Source organism: Otolemur garnettii, unplaced genomic scaffold (assembly GCF_000181295.1).
Source record: "Otolemur garnettii isolate 467f Iridium unplaced genomic scaffold, OtoGar3 scaffold00004, whole genome shotgun sequence".
In the NCBI taxonomy this organism is placed as follows: domain Eukaryota; kingdom Metazoa; phylum Chordata; class Mammalia; order Primates; family Galagidae; genus Otolemur; species Otolemur garnettii.
Genome location: NW_003852399.1, coordinates 27,007,266 through 27,029,646, shown reverse-complemented (window position 1 = coordinate 27,029,646; position 22,381 = coordinate 27,007,266). Strand labels below are relative to the sequence as shown.

Genomic DNA, 22,381 nt, shown 5'->3' with positions numbered 1-22,381 from the left:
TTAGCAGTTTAAAGAAGTGAAATTAATTAGTATAGCTATATTTGGCCTCAGCACTCTGTTTTGTTATAAATCATTTGGAGTGATATCCTTTGGAGAATTCTCATACTCTAGTACTTGGAGATTATAATTGCCTGGCTACAATTGCCTGTTTACATCTGTCTGTCCCACTAGATTATAACCTCCTCAAAAGCCGATTGCCCTTCAAGGCCAACCTTATTCTTTGTGATATTCTTAGTACTTTGCTGTAGTGCCTGGTACTTAGAAGATGTTTAGTAAATATTTGTTGGTTTGAATTAATGAATAAGATTATGCTACAGAATTAAATCTTTGCTTATATATTGAAACAATGATAGTAGTTTAAGATATGAAAAAGTCAAATGGACATGAAAAAGTAAAAAATTCTTATCATCAGTTATGTCGCCCTGTGTTTACCACAAAGCCTGACACATAGGCTACTCTCACAAATATTTATTAAATGTATCCATTAAACTGTGTTGAGTGGCTATGCTCCATTTTTGCTATTTTCATTAGTGTATGAACTTGAATCCCAGGAGACTTAATCAAAGTAGTAAAGATCAATTAAGAATGAGCCATAAATTATCATCTGAGGGCTATTACATTTCTTTATCTGTAGTTAACCTTTTTTTTTTCCTTTAGGAGATTTTAGTGTGTGGCCATTCCTTGGAAGTGAATATAACCACAAACCTGGACTTCTTCCTAAGTGTGGCTCAAGTTCAACTTTTACATCAGTTAATAGTAGCAAATATGACTGGACTGGAACCATCAGCCAAGGCCACAGAGGTAACTATTACCTGATTTTGATTAGGCTTCGTGCATTTGTGCCAACTGTACGTTCACAAACAGGAAAATTATAATTAAACCAAGTGCTTTCTGTGAATTACTCTTAAGTTTATTGAAAACATGGTCATAAATCATTTTGGATTGATATTTTTTATTTTTGAAATATTTTTTGTCTCTGTTCCTCTTATTTATCATGCACTTTTGCAGAACTGCTATGGCTGACCTTGGAAAGCCTTTGTTAAAAATGTGATTTTATTGCCCTGCTAAAATTTCTCAAGTATGATGAGAGAACCCTCGTATAGCTTTCATTTACTCAGATACATCACAATAAGAGGGCCTCTTAAAGAAGTGAACTTTGTAAGAATACTATGGGAATATCTTTAATAAGTAACTTGTAAAGCATTTGTTTCTCATGCTCAGTGAAGAATGGACACAATCATAAAAGTTGAATGCCTGCCTAGAATTTTAATTTTGATCCAGTGTTCATTGGAAAGCCTATATTGTAACCACAAAACATGTCAGCATGAAACAAAGAAAATTGCTTGTTAGATTCTTCTCAACATACGGTTTCTTTGTTTCCACATACTTTTAATCATATCTATACATAGAAATTTTTTATGTAAAAAAGACATTGTTTTGTTTTCTCCATAAATAATACAGAAGGCTCGAAGTTCTATTTATTTTTTTCTGAAATATTTAAGGAAGATTCACTGAGAGCCACTTGATGCCAGGCACTGTGGCCAAGCATTTTCATGTAAGTTAACTCACATATCTTAAAGCATGTTGTTGTAAACTTGTAAGACAAATATAGGCAGTATCTTCATTTTATAGATGGGGATCTTGGGCCTTAAGAAGGGTAATTGACCTGCCTGACATCATTATACATGCATAACTAAAAAATTATGCATCTGAGAATTGAATTTAGGTCTTTTAAGTCAGTACTCTTTCCATTTTTGTCGGAACTTACAACTATTACATTATTCTGTCTTCTTTATTTTTTAAAAAAATTACTTAAATATGATAAAACTTTTAACTTTTGTGAATGGGGATTCTGTAGCTTGATCGTCTTTTTCTATCTGTGATTTCTGTTTATTCAGTGTCTATTTTAAAAGAGCTTTAGCAATACTACATATATTTTCCAAAATATTGACTTTTTTCCCTGATACTTTAGGTAATTCACAAAAATATAACTATATAAAATGAAAATAAGCAGGTTAAAAAATATTTCCCATTACATTTTCAGTGAAGTCCATGAAGCAAGTTGGGTTAGAAAAAAGTATTTTATGTTCCTGTATTGTTTGTGCCAATTTTATTATCTTTCATATGAAAGAAATCTAACTCAGATTCCTAATTTTTAGTAGTTCATACAGCTTAGCATTGGTTGTTAATTGTTTACCTACATACTTTCAATACCTACTAGTAGGATCAGATTTCAGTAAATAAAAGAAAACTCAGCTTACCAACAACCTTTGCCTGAATGTTGAGTCATTACTCTTACAGTTCCATAAACTAGGCTTTGTTTTTTGTTTGTGCTTTTTTTTTAAATGTGTCAGTGGCTCTTTGTTTCTTCTTAAAAATCATAGTAAAAGTATAGACTATATGTATATTTTTAAATGGTTAGAATGATAAATTTTACATGCATTTATCACAATTAAAATGAATAACAGACTATTTTGAGGTAGGATAATCTGGTCCTGCCCCCAACCCTGGTGTGATATATCTGAAAACATCAAGATTTTAGAAAAGATCTTCAAGGCACTGACCGATCTCATATCTCATAGTCTAAGACTATAAAGACATTTTAGTTAACATAGAATACTCTGTAATAGGTCAGGATATATTTTGAAAGGGTTAGTTAATTACCTTTAGTGTGGTTTTAACAAGCACATTACCACAACTTTTAAAAAATTCTTTTTGAGAATTAAAAAAAATAAGAAATTTGAAACTGACTGAGTTATTGGGGAAAAAGAGGAAGGGATATGTGTTTAAAATGTGTATCCTGACATGATAAATTACTACTATTTCATAAAAATGATGGATTAATGAGAATCCCATTTTTAGGACTCTAATGAGAATCCCATTTTTTAGGACTAATAAGTCCAGGTTTGTGGTTATATTCATAGACCATATGAATTATAGAGTAGTAGATGTCATATGTATTCTAAGCCTACCATCCTGACGCTACATTGATTCAGTAGTTATGTAATATATTTATATTAGAAGACATCACGTATATTTCATGTACCATGTTTTGAAGATGTTAATGTAGTATTTTCAGCAATCTTTGCAAGGCTTATTTGAAAGATTAATTTTTAAGATTTTTTAAAAATTAAACTAGAAAAATTGTTGTTTAGTAGAGGAAACATATCTACACTACAAACAAAGGAAGAAAATGGACATACCTTTGGAAATAGAAGTGACACAATAAGGCAATCTAAGGATTATTGCTAGAACCAATATTTAATATTGATTTTAATTAAATGGACAACTGGTAAGTAATAAAACTTTCAAGTTCACAGCTAAAATTTGCAATTAGGCAAAGTGCCTCCCATGTAGAACAAAATGTTTCCAATTTTGCCCTGAAAAATATATTTAAGATGTGGTGAGGCCACTGCATCAAGGGCCCTGTATTTGTCCTGTTTGATTTTCACTGTCACCTTTAAGAACTATCTATGGTTTCTGGCTCCTAAAATACTTAGTTTCCCCCTTTAAATTAACCTAACCTTTGTATTATTTTTCTGTACATAACCCCTTTCTGAAATTCCAAAATATGAAATGCTTCAGTGAGCATTTCCTTTGAGTATCACATTGGCTTTTAAAAAGAGATTTGGGAGCATTTTGGACTTTAGATTAGGGCTGCTCAACATTTTGAGAAAATACGTAGATAAACATTTAATATTTAAAAAACCAAATGCACTCCATTTTACAAAGTACATGTCCTTCCTTCTCTCGCTTACTACATAGTTTTCCATCCTATTCCGTAGTTCATGTCTCCATGACAACATGTAGCTCTTTCAAACTGTTATAACAGGTTTATCATTTGAGATTCTTCCATCTTAATTCCCTTCCTTTTACATAAAGTGAGAGGCAACACCCTTGATACCTAACAGTCAAAGCTAAATGTATAATTCTAAATTTTCTCACAAAATAGACCTCTCTTACTCAGCCTTGTTTTCTTTCCCAGTGTTTTACAGGGCTACGGTGATTGACATAATTGGTTTACTCTTTAGAAGACTCTTTACTTTCTTACAAGATGGTTTTAGTCCCATGAAGGCTCAATTATATAAATGTGGATATTATTTTATTTTTATAATGTGCTCTTATTTTTATCAAACTAATAGATTAATTTTAACAATCAAGTATCATTAATGTAATAAATCAAAAGAGCATCAGGCCCTTATACCCCACCTCATCCTGCCCCATAGTCAGCCACTTTCAACTCTATAACCTGTTTCAACTGATATTTATCTCCATATAACTGAATAACCTGAATAGACTACCATCTCTTGGTCCGCTGTACTTTGTTCATTTGCTATTAGTTGTAAACAAGGGTTCCATCCCTTGTGCACTTTTCTATTATGCCTTCGTCTTCCCATTATTCTTATATCACATTTTTTGTCAATGAGAACTGTTTTCATAATGAAGACTATGTAAATATTTTTCATAGTTAGGGAAGTAATTTAGTATGTTTATATTTTCTGTCTTTATACTTTTTTATTTTTCCTTACATTAATCATTGCCACATTTTTTATTTGCTCAGTTAAAAAAAAAAAAAACTGTGTCTTTTTGCCCTCTACCCCAAATACCCCATTCCCAACAGAAGCTCTACATAATGCTTAGCAGTTTAATTTTTTTCACTGTGAAATTTATTGAATTACATCATCTTTGGTTTCACCCCATAGTCATTTTTTCTAAAGTCCTTTTTATGCCTTCTCCTTTTGGTGCTGTTGCTTCTCTAGACCTACTGTATGCTTGACACAAAGTACTCAGATGAGAAAAGATTCTGATTTTTGCGACTGATGTAAAGAAGGTCAGAGAAAATCTGGGGTGTAAAGAAAGTAATGTGAATATAAATTAATAAATTATTCAATATCTTTATTCTACCATTCTAAGTGCTACTATATAAAAAAGTATAATACTATAGAAAATTAAACAACCTTTGTAAGTTAACCACCCAAGAGACTATAACAAAGTTGTCAACATATGGAAGTGGTCAACATAAGGAACTTCCATTGAGTACATGTGGTGCATGTCTGGTTGGTTAAAATTAGGTCTACTTTAAGGAGATGGTCAAAGCAAAGAAGTATTCAACTATGGAGGTTCTACTGTATCCTAATGATTTTCTATATGTAGCTAATATAATTGACTTTGATATTTTAAAATTTATTACAAAATAGAATATAATGCCTTTTTTTTTTTTTTTTTTGCTGTGAACTGTGATTGAGTGTATGCCATATGGAGTGGTAGCAGAAGTTAGTTTTGCTGGTATTATTACTATTTTAACTTACAAATCATCTGCTTTGAAGTAGTGCTTCATTTTAGTAATGCAAATTCTTGGTTTTCAGTAGAATTTGAAAAACTCTTATATGACATTCCTGAACAACTTAAGGATTTCTAGAAATAACTGGAAATAGGAACTTGAAGATAAAAAGAGAGGAAAGGACTTTTACTGTGTGGTGATATAGTAACGTGTTTTTTGGAGTAGAATTTTAGGTAGGGTGAAGAATGTAGGGGAAATGATTACTCTGAGAATGTATGTGGGTAGAGATGGGATTTCAAATGGGTACCTGAAAATGGATGGGTATGTAGATGTACTCATCTCTCTGGAGGTAGGCATGAATAGAAAAGGCCAGATCAGTGGTTACGTATTTCTGTATTTAGGAAAGAAGATGGGACTTTTGGATGTTGTGCATGTGGTGACCTCCCATTGCTGTTGCTATGATGAGTATTTTGTTTTTTGTCAGAGGAATATGGAGAGACTACTTCGTAACCAGGCAATAATCACAGGCTCCAATAAAATATGAATTCCAGCAGAGCTTTAAATGGACAATAGGGGCTGTAATAGAATACCTTGATTTTCTTAAAATCTTGACCTGGAAAAGACATTAAGTATTTTACTGCTTTTCCTCTCCAGGGGAAGGATTTCTTAGGTACCTTGACTTCTTACACCTGTTGTGATTTTAGTTAGGCCTTGTAAATGTTATAAAATAGTAATTTTCTCCTGATAAATAGTGTTGTGCTCAGACAGAAATACATCATAGTTACCTCAAGATAGATGCAAAACATCAAGAAGGCAATAAAATTTTAAATTTTTCATCCATGATAATGTTTATCCCTCAAAGATTTCTTGATCAGAAGTCAGTGAATATGTTGAGCTTACTGTATACCAGATATATAGGTGCAATCGGACAGAAGTGTGAAAAATACATGGTCCCTACTTTCTAGAATTTTATAATCTGGTTGAGAAATAAAGCATAGACAAATGGAGTGATTAATAACTCAGAGCAATGTATGAAAAATGTTAAATATGCTTGATGGAAAATTAATGTTATAAAAGTCCAGGGAAGAAAGAGAATTTTTTAAGCCAGGTGGTCAGTGATGGAATTTCATGGAGAAGTTGGAGTTAAATAGGTAGAGAAAGAGTGGGCTATTTATTTACTCAATAAATACCAAACCTCTCCTATGTAGCGAATACTATTACAAATACTATGGTGACATCATTAAACAAAAGACATACACTTTCTGCTCTCATGTTCTAGTGCTCATATACGTAGTAGGAGAAATACACAATAATAAATAAATAATTGAAGCTAAATCAAAATATATATATATGATTAGTTCTATGGAAAGAAAACATAGCTTTAAATTTTCTATAAAAGATTTAATCTTTCTTACAAGCCTAAGCCTATTTACATTGTGGGCATTGGTTTTTAGTAGGGAGTTAGAAATTAAATTTGTCATTAATGAAAAGTAGTTCAGGCATGAAGAAATAGTGTGAAAAAAGACATGGAGGTTTGTAAGAATTAGGATTTTTTGGTGGAACAGTGGGGAAAAAATATAATTTTTACAGAGTGAAGGAACTATACAGGGAAATAATGGAAGATATACTAAGGAATGTGTATTTTATCATAGATAGTTGGAAACCAAAGTTTAAAGACTTGAATGAATGAGATAACTTAGTAGAGGTGATATTTTAGTGAAACTTATTATGCCTAGTCTCTTTTCACAAGGCATTTGAAGTGTCATTTTTACCAGTCTATGAGTGGAAATTTTTCCTAATCTTGTTGGTCAAGGAAAAGAATTTCAGGATATACCATATAAGTCAAGCAAACAAAAATTTTATTGAAAACAAAAGTACACTCTCAGGGAGGAAACCAGGCAGGCTTGGAAAGAGCAACTAAACTGAGAAGAAGTGGTTTTGGATTAGGGTGTCCAACCTGTGGGCCACATACAGATTATTTGAGAACTGTTTTGCTTATCTGTGGGTCAGATATCTCTTTTGCCAATGTGTGGCAGAAAAGAAAAAAGTTGGGTACCCCTGTTTTTGATCTTTTGTAGTCTTACTAATTTAAGGGAGGGATATTCCAGGCCAAGGCGGTGGCATTTACTAAGAGGTTAGAGAGTAATTTCTAGAATTGGGTTCCTTTCCATTTTTGTACTTTATATAGTTATCTTGGAACTATCATGGTGTTATCTAGAGTGGAGAAATTTTTAAACCACAATGTAAAATTGATGTTTATATTGACAGAGAAAGCTAACAGAGGTGGCAGAAAGAACTGACAAGTTGGTGGATGTTGATTCTTGCTTGAGCTTGTCAGTCTCTCTATTTAGCTTTTGCTTAACAGTTAACACCTGCACCTGATCTTTAAGCCCTGCATGTGGTCTCAGCCCTGTCTCTTAGTCTCCTACTCTAACATCATTCAAGAAAGTATATGTGTATCACAAGAAATAAAAACTATAGACCAGTACAGACCAGTATCTCTGAAGGATATGAATGCAGAAATCCTCAACTAAATACTAGCAAACTGAAACTAGCAATATATAAAAAGAACTATACACTATGACCACGTTAGATTTACCCAGGAATTCAAGGTTGTTTAACTTCTGAAAATTAAGGCAAAGTACCATATCAAAAAATAAAACCTGAAAATCATATGCTTTTATCAATAAATGAAAAAAAATTTGACAAAATCCAATACTCAACAAAGTAGAAATTGATGGGAACTTCCTCAACTTGACAAATGACATTTATGAAACTCACAACTATCATTGTATTTGATAATAAAACACTGGATGCTTTCCCCCTAAAATCAACAATAAGACAAGGACATCTGTTTTCATCACTTGTATTTAGCATTGCATCAGAGGTTCTAGCCAGAGTAATAGGCAAGAGAAAGACATTCAATTGTACAGGGAAAAAATCATACTATCTCTGTTCATAGAGAATGTGGCGTTACATTTAGAAAATCCTAAGAGGGCCACTAAAAAAATTTTAGAACTTACAGGTGAGCTCAGCAGGGTTGCATGATACAAGATGAGTATATAGAAATAAATTGTATTTGTTTGCACTTGAACAATTTGAAAATGAAATTAACAATTCCAATTCACAATAATATCAAAAGGATAAAACCCAAAAAAAGGACAAAACACAATACTTAGGAAACATTTAACAAATGAAGCATAAAATTTATACTCTGAAAACTACAAAATATTGTTTAGAGATAATTTAAAAGATCTAAGTAAATGGAAAGACATTACTGGATGTTCTCATGATGGCAATATCCCCAAAATTGATGTATAAGCTATGAAATATCAATTAGAATCCCAGCTGACCTCTTTGTATAAATTGACATATTGATCCTGAAATTCATAGTGAAGTTCAAGAGACCCAAAATAACCAAACAATCTTGAAAAAGAACAATGTTGGAGGCCTTACACTTCTTGATATAAGAACTTATGACAAAACAACATCAAGATAGTGTGGTTTGGCATAAGGACAGACATACAGATCAATGAAACAGACCCGAGAGTCCAGCTTCTGACCTTCCCACTTAAAGTCAGTTGATTTTTGATAAGGTAGCTTGTATCATTCAATGGAGAAAAGAATAATCTTCTTAAGGAATGATGTTTGACAAATGGATATTCACATACAAAAGAATGAAGATACCTAACTCATACCATATGTAATTCAAAATGGATCAAAGGCCTAAATATAACTTTAAGTTTTGTGCCTAAATCAATACCACCAAAAAAGTGAAAAGACAACCCACAGAGTGGGAGAAAATATTTGCAAATCACATTTCTCATAAGGGACTTCTATCTAGAATGTATAAACAATGTTTACAGCTAAATAATAAAAAGGTAAGTAACCCAAATAAGAAATGGCCTTAAAGGAGCTGAATAAACATACCTCCAAAGATGATATACCAAAGGCTAATAGACACATTAAAAACTTGCTCACTATCATTAGTCATCTAGGAAATGCAAATCAAATCAAAACTACAAGAAAACACCACACTCACTAGAATGGCTATAATAAGAAAAAGTAAAAAAGGGCAGCACCTGTGGCTCAGTGAGTAGGGTGCCAGCCCCATATACTGAGGGTGGTGGGTTTGAACTCGGCCCTGGCCAAACTGCAACAAAAAATAGACACGCGTTGTGGCAGGTGCCTGTAGTCCCAGCTACTAGGGAGGCTGAGGCAAGAGAATCGCCTAAGCCCAGGAGCCGGAGGTTCCTGTGAGCTGTGACACCACGGCACTCTACCGAGGGCATCAAAGCGAGACTCTGTCTCTAAAAAAAGAAAGAAAAAGTAAAAAAAAAATTTTGTCAAGAATGGGACCCCTCTTACACTGGATCATAATGTTCATCTACTACTACTACTACAGTGACACTTGGGACACCTTTGCAACATTCTGAGGGTTGACTGTGTCAGAGTTTACTATCCTAACTTATCTTTTCTGAAAAGAATTTTATGGTATGTTGTTAAAAAAAATTACTTTCATGTTTTGGGTTACAAAACTCTCTTAACTGGAGCTGCGAGTAGCTAATATGTGGTACTTCTGATTAAGGACAGATAACGTAACACTTAGGAAACCAGATGATAGTGGATAATAGAAGTCTATAAGGACAAAAAGCGTTATAACCTTTTGCTGAGTGACTGTTGCAGCTAAATGTCCTAGAAACCTCAAAATAGAAGTTCATTTATTTCTCAATAGTCCTTAACTCTAAGACTAATGTGATGGTTCTACTTTCTAAGGTCCTTCAGAGACCCAGTCTCCTCTCTTGTTGCTAATTCATCATCTCTAAGTTATTTTACTTGCTTGGTCCAATATGCCTTATCATGTCTGCATTCTAAACCACAGGTTCAAGGAAAGAGGAAATGAAACAGGAAGGAGGGAGCACATGCTTAACTTGTAAGGACAAACTCTGAGGTTGTATACATCAGTTATCCTCAACATTCCATTGGTCAGAGAATAGCCACATGGTCATAGCAACCTGCAAGTGATGCTGAGAAATAGACTCAAATAAGGGAAGTGTTTCACATGGAGATGATGAAAAGGATAAACTCTCTTTCCTGGGGATAAATGTTAGGTTATTAAATAGGAAATGTCTGATTTCCTTAAGATATCTCTGACATTTCACTTTGACACCTCTCGTATTTTTGTTTGTTTATTTGTTTTCATTATGAAGGTAAATCTTCGTTCTTTCAAATGTTTTGGCATGTAGTTGTCTTACAAATTTTTTTACAGCAATTTTTGTGAAACCATGGATAAGTCAAAAATTCACATTATTTTTGAATGTGAGTTTCATCATAGAACCAATGTAATGCAGACAGCTCAAAATAGCAATGATAGGGTGTGGCTAATGAATGCACAGTACATCTATGGTTTGAGAAGTTCTGGTGATTTTAATCCTGGGTGACCTGATACCAAGGTGGATAATGATGAGTTGTAAGCTGCAGTGGAAGCAAATCCATCTCAACCTATGCGTGAATTGGCAGCAAAGTTTGACATTACTATACCAACAATATTGGACCATTTGAAACAAATCAGCCAGGTAAACAAACTCTATATATAGGTTCTGCATGAATTAAACAAGTTTCAAAAGATAAATCATATCAAAGCTTGCCTCTCTTTGCTGTCATGACAGATGAACCATTTCTTTTCTTTTTTTTTTTTTTTTTTGCAGTTTTTGGCCAGGGCTGGGTTTGAACCTGCTACCTCCGCCATATGGGGCTGGCACCCTACTCCTTTGAGCCACAGGCACCACCCCAACAGATAAACCATTTCTACACCATATTGTTAATGCGTGATGAAAAATGGATTCTTTATGACAATTGCATTTAGCATAATGGTTAGATAAAAATTAAATGCTTAAATTCAGCCCAACACCAAATATTCATTAAAAAAAAAAAAGCTAATAGTTACTGGTGGTCCAGTGCTAGTATTATGCACCACAGCTACATAAAACCTAATCAGTTAATTATAGCAGATGTGTACTGCAACCAGTTGGATGAATTGATGAGGATGCTTGCAAAAGGCCAATCCTCTTGCAATACAATGCTCGACCACATACTGCACAAACAACGCTGCTCAAACTATAGAAGCTTGACTTGGAAACTCTCTGCTATCCACTGATTGACCAGACCTTGCAAAAACTGACTACCCCTTTTTCCAGGCTTTGGAACACTTTGTGCAAGGAAAAATATACAGTTCTCAATAAGCTGTGAAAAATGCCTTTCACTGTTTCATTGACACTTGCTCTTAAGATGGCAAAACTGTGAGGATAGTTTAGGAGCATACTTTGACTAATTATACTGCTTCTTCTTTGAGATTTGATCAACTACACCTTTGATTCAAAATTGGATATTTCATATATTTAATGACCTAGTAAGACTTTCATTAACCATGCTGCATCCTTCTTTACTTATCACTGTTATATGAAGAAAATCTGTTTGTGTTTGTGAGCAAAGGAGGCAAATGCACAGAGATGAGCAAAGTTGAGAGAGAAATTCTTGATGATATCTGACTCCCTTGTCACAGTTCAGGTCAATGAAGTATAAAGAGAAATGTTCTAGCTTGGCACCTGAAGCTCAGTGAGTCAGGTACTGGCCACATACACAGAGATGGGTTTGAGCCTACCCAAGGTCTGCTATACAACAATGACAACTTCAACCAAAAAATAGCCAGGCATTGTAGCAGGCACTTGTCGTCCCAGCTACTTGGGAAGCTGAGGCAAGAGAATTGCATAATCCCAAGAGTTTGAGGTTGCTGTGAGCTGTGACTTCACAGCACTCTACTAAGGGCAACAAAGTGAGACTCTGTCTCCAAAAAAAAAAAGAAATGTTCTACAGATTGTGGAGGAATGCCGTTACGCTCTCTCTTCTCCTCCTTGTAATAATGACAGTGGAAGTGACTAGCCATTTGTGATCATATAACAAACATGAAGACAAAAGCCACACCTAAAGGTAGCAAAGGGGAAAGATAAAATGGTCCTGACATGAATGACACCATGGAATTTCACCTAGCTCTGACTTTATGTTATGTGAGAAAACCATACCTAAATTGTTAAGCCACTAATATTTGGCTTATTATTACATAAAGCCAAACAATCCTCACTAAAACAGATTCTGTTACACTATTCTAAGATGATAAAACCCTGAGAATGTATTAAACACACAATGGAATTTGATACTGGATAAATATTCGCCATAAGAATTAATCAGTAGTTTCCTTAATTAATAGGAATTCCTATTTCTGTTCCCAAGAATAAAAAAGATGTACGCAACATACACTTCAAAAACATTGGAAGAAAATGATAATCAACAGTATGTTTGTTGGAGACTGATAGGTGGAGTACATACTGTGGAGGGCTTTGAATACTAGATTGAAATGTTTATGTCAGTGGGCAGTGGAGAAGAGTTGAAGTTTACTCGGCTAGAGAATGACTCAACTGTGTGCAACAAAGCTCAGATCCATTTTAGGCTGAACTTCTCAGTTGTACATTGATAGTAGTCATCTGTACATTTCTTCAAAAATAAATATTATAGTTGCACTTTCCCCTATTGTAATAAAAATGAGGACATATTATCTGATTATTTCAGTAAGGAAATATCTGTACTAAGTCATATCACCCATTGTTTTTAGAAGTTACAGTTGTTTTATTTGTTAAACAATGAATACACTGTTAACACTAATCTAAATAAAAGGGTGAGAGAGCTAAAAATGCCCTTGGTTATGTTCATTTGGCTGCAGTAATTATTATTTTATTCCTTAACAGCAAGTAATCATCTTATTAAGCCTACTTACAGAAGTAATGTATGTAAAGAGTAACACATGCTCATTTTCAAATCAATGTTTTAGAATAAATGAAACTTTTGTAGCAAAATATAAACCATGTTCTTAGGGGCAAAGAATAGAACCACATCATTGGCGATCTGCTGTGGGAGTTCTTTGATCCATGCACTGCATATTCTGGAGCAGAGTGAAGACGGCTTGTAACACTAATTGAGCGTTCCTTCCTTTGCCTTCTCTCCTTCCTCCTCCTCCTCCACTTAATCACTTGGTTTTAGGCACTTCCTTCGCTCTCCCTTCCCTTGAGTCTGCAGTACTGAGTCACTTGTAACCTTCCCATGCTTGCTCAGTGCCTATTCTTGTACTCTCTTTGATAGTTAAGGATCCTGTTTAAGTAAAATCTCATTTGAAAAAAAAAATTTACTTTAGCTATCATAAAATATACAGTACTTGTTTCTTTAGTATTTCTAAAGTAATGGTTATTTCTGTCCAAAGTAAGGTTTCTATTTCCTCAGACTTTTTGCTTTTATTTATTGTATTTGGCTTCTCTACAACTATATAAAGAATAAAGAACTAAATAAAGTGTTATATTCAACTGTCTATGAAGCATGATAAAGTTACATTTAAAAAAATATTATAGTGAGGGTGGTCAGAACAGGGCAAACCCCCTTTGTTTCAACTACAGCTCCATCTCCAGTTAGGCTGTGTCTTCTCAAGGCTTCTGTCTGCCTCCCCTCTCTCTTCAGACTTCTCCCCTACTACTCTGTAGGTTATAGCTCTTACCATTTGTGCGACATGCTACTTCTCTCCAACCATGAATTCTGTCTCTTCAATAATTGCTCCTTTCTCACCTTTTCTACAAATTCCAATGCCGTCTTTTAATACCATGTTTTTCTGACCTAAAAATACCCGTATAAAGGGAGAAAAGCCCTATTAAAATAGGTTATGATTAGTTTGTTATTATCTTTTCTGAGTAAAAATATGATAAATGAGCTGGCTGTTCAGAATAATCAAGAGTCTATACTTTACTTGGTTTCCTTTATGACAGTTTGTACTTTTCTAACAAATAACTGCTGGGCTTTTGGTTACTACTGTATAAAAGAGTTGATTTTTAAGAAATATTAACATCAGGGCCATGGAAATGTATGTCATTCTCATCTCACATTTCATACACTTTTAGATTGCTTATTTCTAGAACTTTGGCTCATGATCAAAGGCACCAAATGTCTTAAAATCCTCTCAGAGTATAAAGGTATATAAAACAAACACAATGGCCTATACCCAATAATCTACTTCTATAATTTTTAAAATTCCGGTACTTCAGCAAATATGCTGTAGGTGACCTCCCACTGTTCTGTTTGTTTGTTTGTTTGTTTGTTTAGACAGAGTCTCACTATGTCACCCTGGGTAGAGTGCTGTGGTATCACAGCTCACAGCAACCTTAAACTCTAGGGCTTAAGCGATTCTCTTGCCTCAGTCTCCCAAGTAGCTGGGACTACGGGTGCCCACCACAATGTCTGGCTATTTTTTGTTGAAGTTGCCAGTTGTTTAGCTGGCCCAAGTCAATCTCTAACCCGCCAACCTCAATGTATGTGGCTGACGCTGTAACCACTGTGTTATGGGCCCTGAGCCCCCACTGTTCTTTTTAAAGACTGTCCCATTCAGTAGCATATCTTTAAAAGACACAAAGTAAACTAGGGGGATGGAAATATTTGATGATGGTGGTGGTTACCCAACTGTAAACATTTGTCAAAATCCATCAAACTGTTCATTTTTTAAGATGAATTTTATTCTTTACAAGTTATAATTCAGTATACATAGCTTTTAAAATGTTGGGCCACTCCGTAGTGCATCCATTATCACAGTGTCTGTTACTTAGCATCTACCTAGGATCTGTAATATTAGCTAATATTTATTAGGTACTCCCTATATGTGCAACAATATTCTGTTTTTATTTATCTCAACTCCTTTAATCTTCACAATCACTTTCTGTGTTTGGGACTACTTTTTCAGTTTAGGCAGATAGGGAAACTTAGTCTCCAAGAAGTTCTATAACTTTCTCTCCCTCTCTTGTTTCTTCTTCCCCTCCCCTACCCTCTCCTCCCTTTCAAGAATATATTGGTTAGAAGCAGTATAGTTTAGTGACCTAACTAGAATGGATGTGGATGTTCACAGGGGAAGTTAAGCAAAAATGAGATTTTACAGGGCCTTAATTGTCCTTATGTATAATTTGCCTTTTATTAGACTACAGTGGTAAGCCACTGAAGGATCAAAAACAAGAGCATTATGATAAGATTTATATTTGAAATAGTGGCAGGTGGATTAGTGAGCTTTAGTAGCGTTCCAGTAACAAGATCCAGAACTGAAATACTCATTTGGGGAAGGAGAGGAGGAAAACAAGTAATGAGGCTCTGTGTTTGCCTGTGAGGCAATGGTTCAGCACATGTATTGAATGAAGAGAGTGCTGGAGAGCATTCTTACTCCACCCATTCTAAACTGAATGACAAAGGGCAATGAGTCTTCTGTTTACATGTACATGTTTGCTTATAGGCATCAGCTGTTACAAAATTGGAAGGCCATTGAATGGCATCTTCCTGTACTTTGTGCCTCTTCTTCAGTTCAGTATTTTCTTTATGTCCCAATATAAAAATGGACTTCCTAAAGTTTCAAGAGAGGTTTATTATTTACTTGGTTGTTGGCTTTATTTATGAGTATGGAAAAGACAAACTTCATAATATCAATGGGACATTCAATTGAAAGAGATTGAACATTATTAAATTGAGAAGGAAAAATTAATAGTATGACATTCCTAAGTAAGCGAGAGAATAGTATGAAAAAACTAATAGTATGACATTCCTAAGTAAGTGAGAGAATCCTCCACAAAAGCAGAAGGATTAATATTCAGTCCCCCTTTTTTCTGCAGAGGATATACTCTAAGACCCCCAGTGGATGCCTGAAACTGCAGGTAGTACTGAACCCTATCTATACTGTTTGTCCCTGTATATACAGGCAATCCCTACGTTACAAACATCTGATTTTTTTTTTTTTTGAGACAGAGCCTCAAACTGTCCCCCTGGGTAGAGTGCATGGCATCACAGCTCACAGCAACCTCCAACTCCTGGGCTCAAGCGAGTCTCCTGCCTCAGCCTCCCAAGTAGCTGGGACCACAGGCATCTGCTACAACACCTGGCTATTTTTTTTGGTTGCAGCCATCATTGGTTGTCAGGCCTGGGCTGGATTCGAACCCACCACCTTAGGTGTATGTGGCTGACGCCTTAGCCACTTAAGCCACAGGCGCCAAGCTGAAATATCTGATTTATGTACAATTCACACTTACAAATGGAAGCTATTACAGTGGGTCCCTTAGTTACAAACATATAACTGAGGTACGACCCATACTAATGAATGGAAGCTATTACAGGTAATAGGTAAATACCTGTTCCAAATTACATACAAATTCAACTTAAGAACAAACCTACAGAGCGTATGTCACTCATAACCTGGGGAACACCTATACATAACTATGATAAAGTTTAATTTATAAATTAGGCATGGTAAGAGATTAACAACAGTAAGTAATAATAAAACAAAATAATTATAACAATATACCAGCATCACTACTCTTGCTCTTTACGGACATTATTAATAAGTGTTGCTGTATAGCAGTTGATGTGAAAACTGAGATGGCTACGAAGTGACCAATGGCCAAGTAGTATATGCCATGTGGATATGCTGGACAAAGGGCTGATTCATGTCCTGGGGGGATGGAGTAGGAAGGCAGGAGATTTCATCACACAGAATGGCTTACAGTTCAAAACTTAGAAATTGTTTATTTCTGGAATTTTACATTTAATATTTTCAGATTGCAATTGACCTCAGATAACTGAATCTATGGAAAGCCAAACCATGGATAAGAAAAGAACACTATAGATTTAGGAGTTCAGTTAATTGGAAGTTGAGGAGATTCCCATTTGACTTTTTATTTATTTTTGAAACTATTAAATACAGAGTAGTTAGCTTTTTACAAAATAATTTACATTTTTAAGTACAGTACATCCAGTTGAAGTTTCTTGAATGTGGCCTTATTTGATTATAGCTAAATAAATGCAGCCTTCCACATGAACAGATGACCTTCCATACCTCTCCCCTATTATTTCCTGAGCTAGGCAACCACTAATATATCTCGTTTCTTTATCTGTTTGCCTGTGGATGTTTCATAAAAATGGAATCATAAGATTTGGTCTTTATGACTGGGTTTTTTCACTTGGCATAATGTTTATGTTATTCTCCTATTCTAACCTGAACCAAAATTTAATTTCTTTTTATTACTAGATAATATTTCATTGTATAGATATGAGCCTAGTTTTTTTATCCATTCTCCAATTGATGGACGTTTGAATAGTTTCTACTTTTGACTATTACTAATAGCACTGCTATTAACACTCATAGGCATGTTACTGTGTGAACATGTTTTCATTAGTTTTGGAAATATACCTAGGAATGGAATTGCTGGATGACATGGTAGCTCTGTGTTTAACCATGATAGTTTCTTACAAGCTAGTTAAATTATGGAATCTGAAACCATGAAAATAGGCTTTTCATATTCTCTTGTGTCACATTGGTTTGTCTTGACTTTGAATGGATCTTTTACCCATGCATAATTGTATAACATCAGTCATTTAAAAAATATTACTTTACCTCATTGTGTAGATCTTTCAAAAGTTAATATATTTTATTACATAATATCAGAATTCACATTTGTTAATAATACCACCAACCTCATCAGAAAATTCTGAACAATGGGAAGTTTTATCAGGTTCACAGGGACAAATTAAGTTTTAAAAATGCTAATTTATGCTTGAAAGCTTCAATTTTTATCTTGGCAACAAATTCCGTCTGTTGTTTTCCTTGAAGTAACAGCTTCACTTTGTTTATTACAGTGAAAATATTTGTGAAAAGCTCAATTCTGAATAACCATAGTTTTGCTAGTCACTTTTTCAAGTAAAAAGTTTTCCATAAAGAAATGAGCTAGTGCAGCTTGCGGTTTGCTTGCACATCTGCTTTTCCTCAAGATAGCTATCATTTTTTAGTATCAGCAAAAATGCTTTATATAACATATTTCCCATTTCATCATGCTGAATATTAAACAGATATTTATTCAAGGGTCAGGATTTAACAAAATGAATAATTTTTACTGTTTCATCAATAACATTTTAAAATTGTTATTTGATTTGGTTTTTACTACAAGTGTGTCCTTCCAGCAACAAAGAGCTCCTTTTGATGCCACTGCCTGGATGCATGCTAAGGCACTGACCATTGCTCCTGTATATACATACCGTCAGTGCAAATGTCAAGGTAGTGGAGGAGACAAGTAATGTCTTAGAGTTATTATGAAATTAGTTTTGACCTTAAAGAGGTCCCTGGGACCTCAAGGGGCCCATGGACCATGCTTTGAGAAATGCTGCTTGACACTAAACTTTCTGTCTCTGTTTCTCGTTCTCAAAAAATAATATTTTCCAGAAATGTTAAGATTAATTAATAGTCGTTTGTCATTTTGAGTAGAAACAAAAATATTGTGTTATTTTGGAACATACTATTGTTTGAAGAACCTTTAATAGTTTCATAATCTAAAAAAATTCAGAAAGTAAATAAATCACCCCCACTCTCATTCTTTAAACGAGGAAACATTGGAAATTTAATTGTTTAAATTTATTTGTCTAATGTTGAATAGTAATCTGTTCTCAGCTGGAAACCAAACCTTTTATAGGCTATTTCCTAGAAAATCTATGTGAAATATCATGATCACTTAGAAAGAGTCCAAAGTGTAGGCTTGTTTGTCATATTGAATAATCTTCAACTAATCTTCTTTTAGGCTTCAAAAATGATTATAGAAAAACTGTTAGGTTTGAGAAATTGGATATGAATTATGCTGACATTCTAACATTCTCAAGTTAAATTCCCCTGAGCAGTGTTCTCTGGAAAATTAATTCATTTGAGCAACTTAAAGAAATACTTTAAGAATGAGATGTGCATTTAGTTTTAAAACCGCTTATTGCTACAATGTATGTAAGACTTTTGCAATATGTCCAATGAATTAGTTATATAAAACTTTGCAAGTAACTCTCTTTAGAAAACATAATAAATATAAAATTATATACAGATATTTATTTTCCTGGTTGAAATTGGATTTGGTTTTGTCAATGCTTTATTTGTGATATGATATGCAGGAATGATACTGCTGGGAAGACTTTTAAAGGACATATTTAAATTCTTAAAAATCTTATATTATCAACTGTGTGAAGACAATAGTAATAGATAAAATTCATTGACTGCTTACCATATACCAAGTACTATCTGTCCTATTACATGCACTATCTTATTTAATTCTGAAATAGCTATGTTAGAACTGATATTACTGAGAACAAATAGACCAAAAAAAACCAAACCAAACAAAAACAAGCTTTGGGTATGGTAATTGCTGACATATTTATTTGTCATAGGAGTATTTTCACTACCCTAAAATGACTTTTTTTTTGCCTTCTATAAGCAGTCTTCTGTTTAATAGCAGAGATTGTCTTGTGGTGGATGTTTTGTTTTGTACTTTCTATATCACTTTCTTAGTATAATCTAAGCTTAATTTATGTTTTAACATTAGTAAAATAGAAAAGAAAATCTCTTAGCCTTTCTATATGTTTTAAAACATTTTCTTCTTTCATGAAATAGTGCTCTCATAGAATGGGTTTGATTAAATTTTTTCTATAAAAACTATAGATGATTAATGACATGTCATGTCTAAAAGTTTTGCTATTCTGAGAACTCAAAATAATAAAGATGATGATGATGATGACTAATTAATATCTACTATTAACTAAGTATGCTGAGTACTATATGGACATTGTTTTGGTTCTCTCTATAACCCCATAAAATATAGGCATATTCTTATTCACATTTTTCAAAAATGGAAACTGAGACATAGAATTAAGTTATTTCCTCAAAACCATATAATTGGTAAGTGCTACAGCCATGATTTCAAACCCTGATTATATGTCTCAAGTACCTTCTGCATTTTTTTCCATTCAACTAGCAACCTGGATTCCTAATCCTGCCTTTACCACTTAATAATTGTATCTTCATATAACTTTCTTAAACTCTTTAAACTTCAATCTCCTCATCTATAAAATGTGAATAAGAGTAAAAGTTCTTAACATTTTTTTTAAACATTGTGAGCATTAGAAATCCCTATGGGGCTTGTTGTGAGCATACATAGAAAAGTATAGTATTCAATACCACTCATAGTACAGAAGTACTCAGTAAATACAAATGTCTATAGCAGTGATAATAAGGAATTAAATTCTCTCTTATTGAGTGCCTCATTTCCAGCCCTCACTACTATGCGGCAGTACTAAATATCTTCCTTACTGACTCTCTCTATATCATTTTAAGCCATTTCAATATACACAGAGGTCAGAGTACTTATCCTAAAGTTTATTTAGAGTCATATCAGTCTTTTGTTCCAAAACCTTCAATTCTTTCCCCTTGCCTACAAAACTAAATAAGAACTCAGTCTGCTACTGAAGGTGCCAATTTATTTTTCATGTCAAAAAATTTGCTTGCCAAAGGCCAGGGGCACTGGTTCACAGCTGTAATCCCAGCATTCTGGGAAGCTAAAATGAGCCTGAACAAGAGTGATACCCCATGTCTAAAACCAGCTGGGAGTTGTGGAAGCCACCTGTAGTCTGAGCTACTGGGAGGCTGAGACAAGAGAATCGCTAGAGCCCAAGAGTTTGAAGTTGCCGTGAGCTGTGACACTACAGCACTCTACCAAGGGTGACAAAGTGAGACTCTGTCTCAAAAAAAAAGAAAAAAGAAAAGAAAAAACTCCTTGCCCTAATCAATATCAGGAGGGTTCTAGGATCTATTGAAATTTGCCTTTGTTTCAATGTAATAATATGTATTATTATTATGAAGAATATTATAGTCATCTTCTAAGTGAAGTAATACAGTAGGTATAAAAATCATAGAATGTTTAGAAAATCTGGGTTCTAGTCTTGGCATTACCACTTATTGGCTTTGAAAATGGCAAACTATATCTTTTCTATACAAGAACCTGTGTAGTTCTCATTTGAAGTGGGGATAGAGTTGTTTGGAAATGTTTTGGATTATTAGCATTACTAAAGATTTACAACGTGCATTTAGAGGGAAATTAAGTTCTTCCAAGACCATGATTGTCTCACATATGAATTGTTTTGACCAAATGTGGGAGGCCAGCTTATTCTACCTCCTAATCCCTGAACATCCTTCCAGTTTTCTTATTATCATTCCTTTATCTCTGCTATTTATCTGAATATTTCTACCTTTCCTTCTGAATTCGTGGCTGTTGTCATCTTATCTAACCTTCAAGGTCATAATTAAATTGCCACTAGTATTTTGAGATCCTTCCAGTTTCTTTCTGAACCAACCTTGTACTTTTTTGTTGTTATTTACCTCTTTGACAGCTTTATCCCTCCACCTTTCTATAATTACTTTTCATGAAGAAGAAATTAGAGTACCCTGAAACATTTTTGAGGACAGATTCAGAGTCTGATTCATCTTTGTGTGTTCACATGTAAATGATGTGTTATACCTTTGAGGTGTTTCTGGAAGGTAGAGAACTTTTTAAAATTTAGTGGCATCATATTATGCATGTCAGCACTGCAGGTGCCTCAAAAAGTGCCAGACCTGTAATCATTGATACATTCTTATATTCTAAATCAATTCCTCTTAATAGACTGAAGATTTTTGGAGGGCAGTTAAAGTAATATTTATTATTTGTTTATTAACTTATTCTTATTTGTCCATCCATTTGACTATTCCTGTTTCCTTCAAAAGACTGTCAAAGAGGTGGCAAGAGCAGCCTGTAGTTGTTGCTCTACTATTTTTACTTCACTCTCTGGGTCTCTTTACTTCACTCTATAGGTCAAACAGTAGATAGCATGATTCTTTGTATGTAGTGGGTGCTCATCATGTTTTGATGGACTCATTAGTACCATGGAGCACAAAGGAAAGATGAAAATGTTTTCATGTCTTCATATTGTTTAATAGTAAAGTAGCATAGATATCAGAGAGCCTCAAGTCCTTAATGATAGCTTATGTAAAACTGGATACAGTTTATTTTACCATGTTATCATGCCATCAAAAAATATGTGTACATTGAACAAAACCATGTTTTAATCTTAGGAAATAGATACCCCCCCAATATTGGCTTTGTTATTATGTATATAAGAGCCTCTTTTTTTTTTTTTTTTTTT

The 22,381-nt window shown here is 34.1% G+C and overlaps 1 protein-coding gene across 3 annotated transcripts in view; it reads left to right on the top strand.

The window, feature by feature from the left end:
* VPS13B (vacuolar protein sorting 13 homolog B) overlaps positions 1–22,381 on the top strand; it is a 777,819-nt gene that overhangs the window by 501,492 nt on the left and 253,946 nt on the right. For all 3 annotated transcript variants that reach the window (XM_023517476.1, XM_023517471.1, XM_023517472.1), the window contains exon 33: positions 658–801. In XM_023517476.1, the coding sequence (XP_023373244.1) occupies positions 658–801 (144 nt within the window). The remainder of the gene's footprint in view (positions 1–657; positions 802–22,381) is intronic.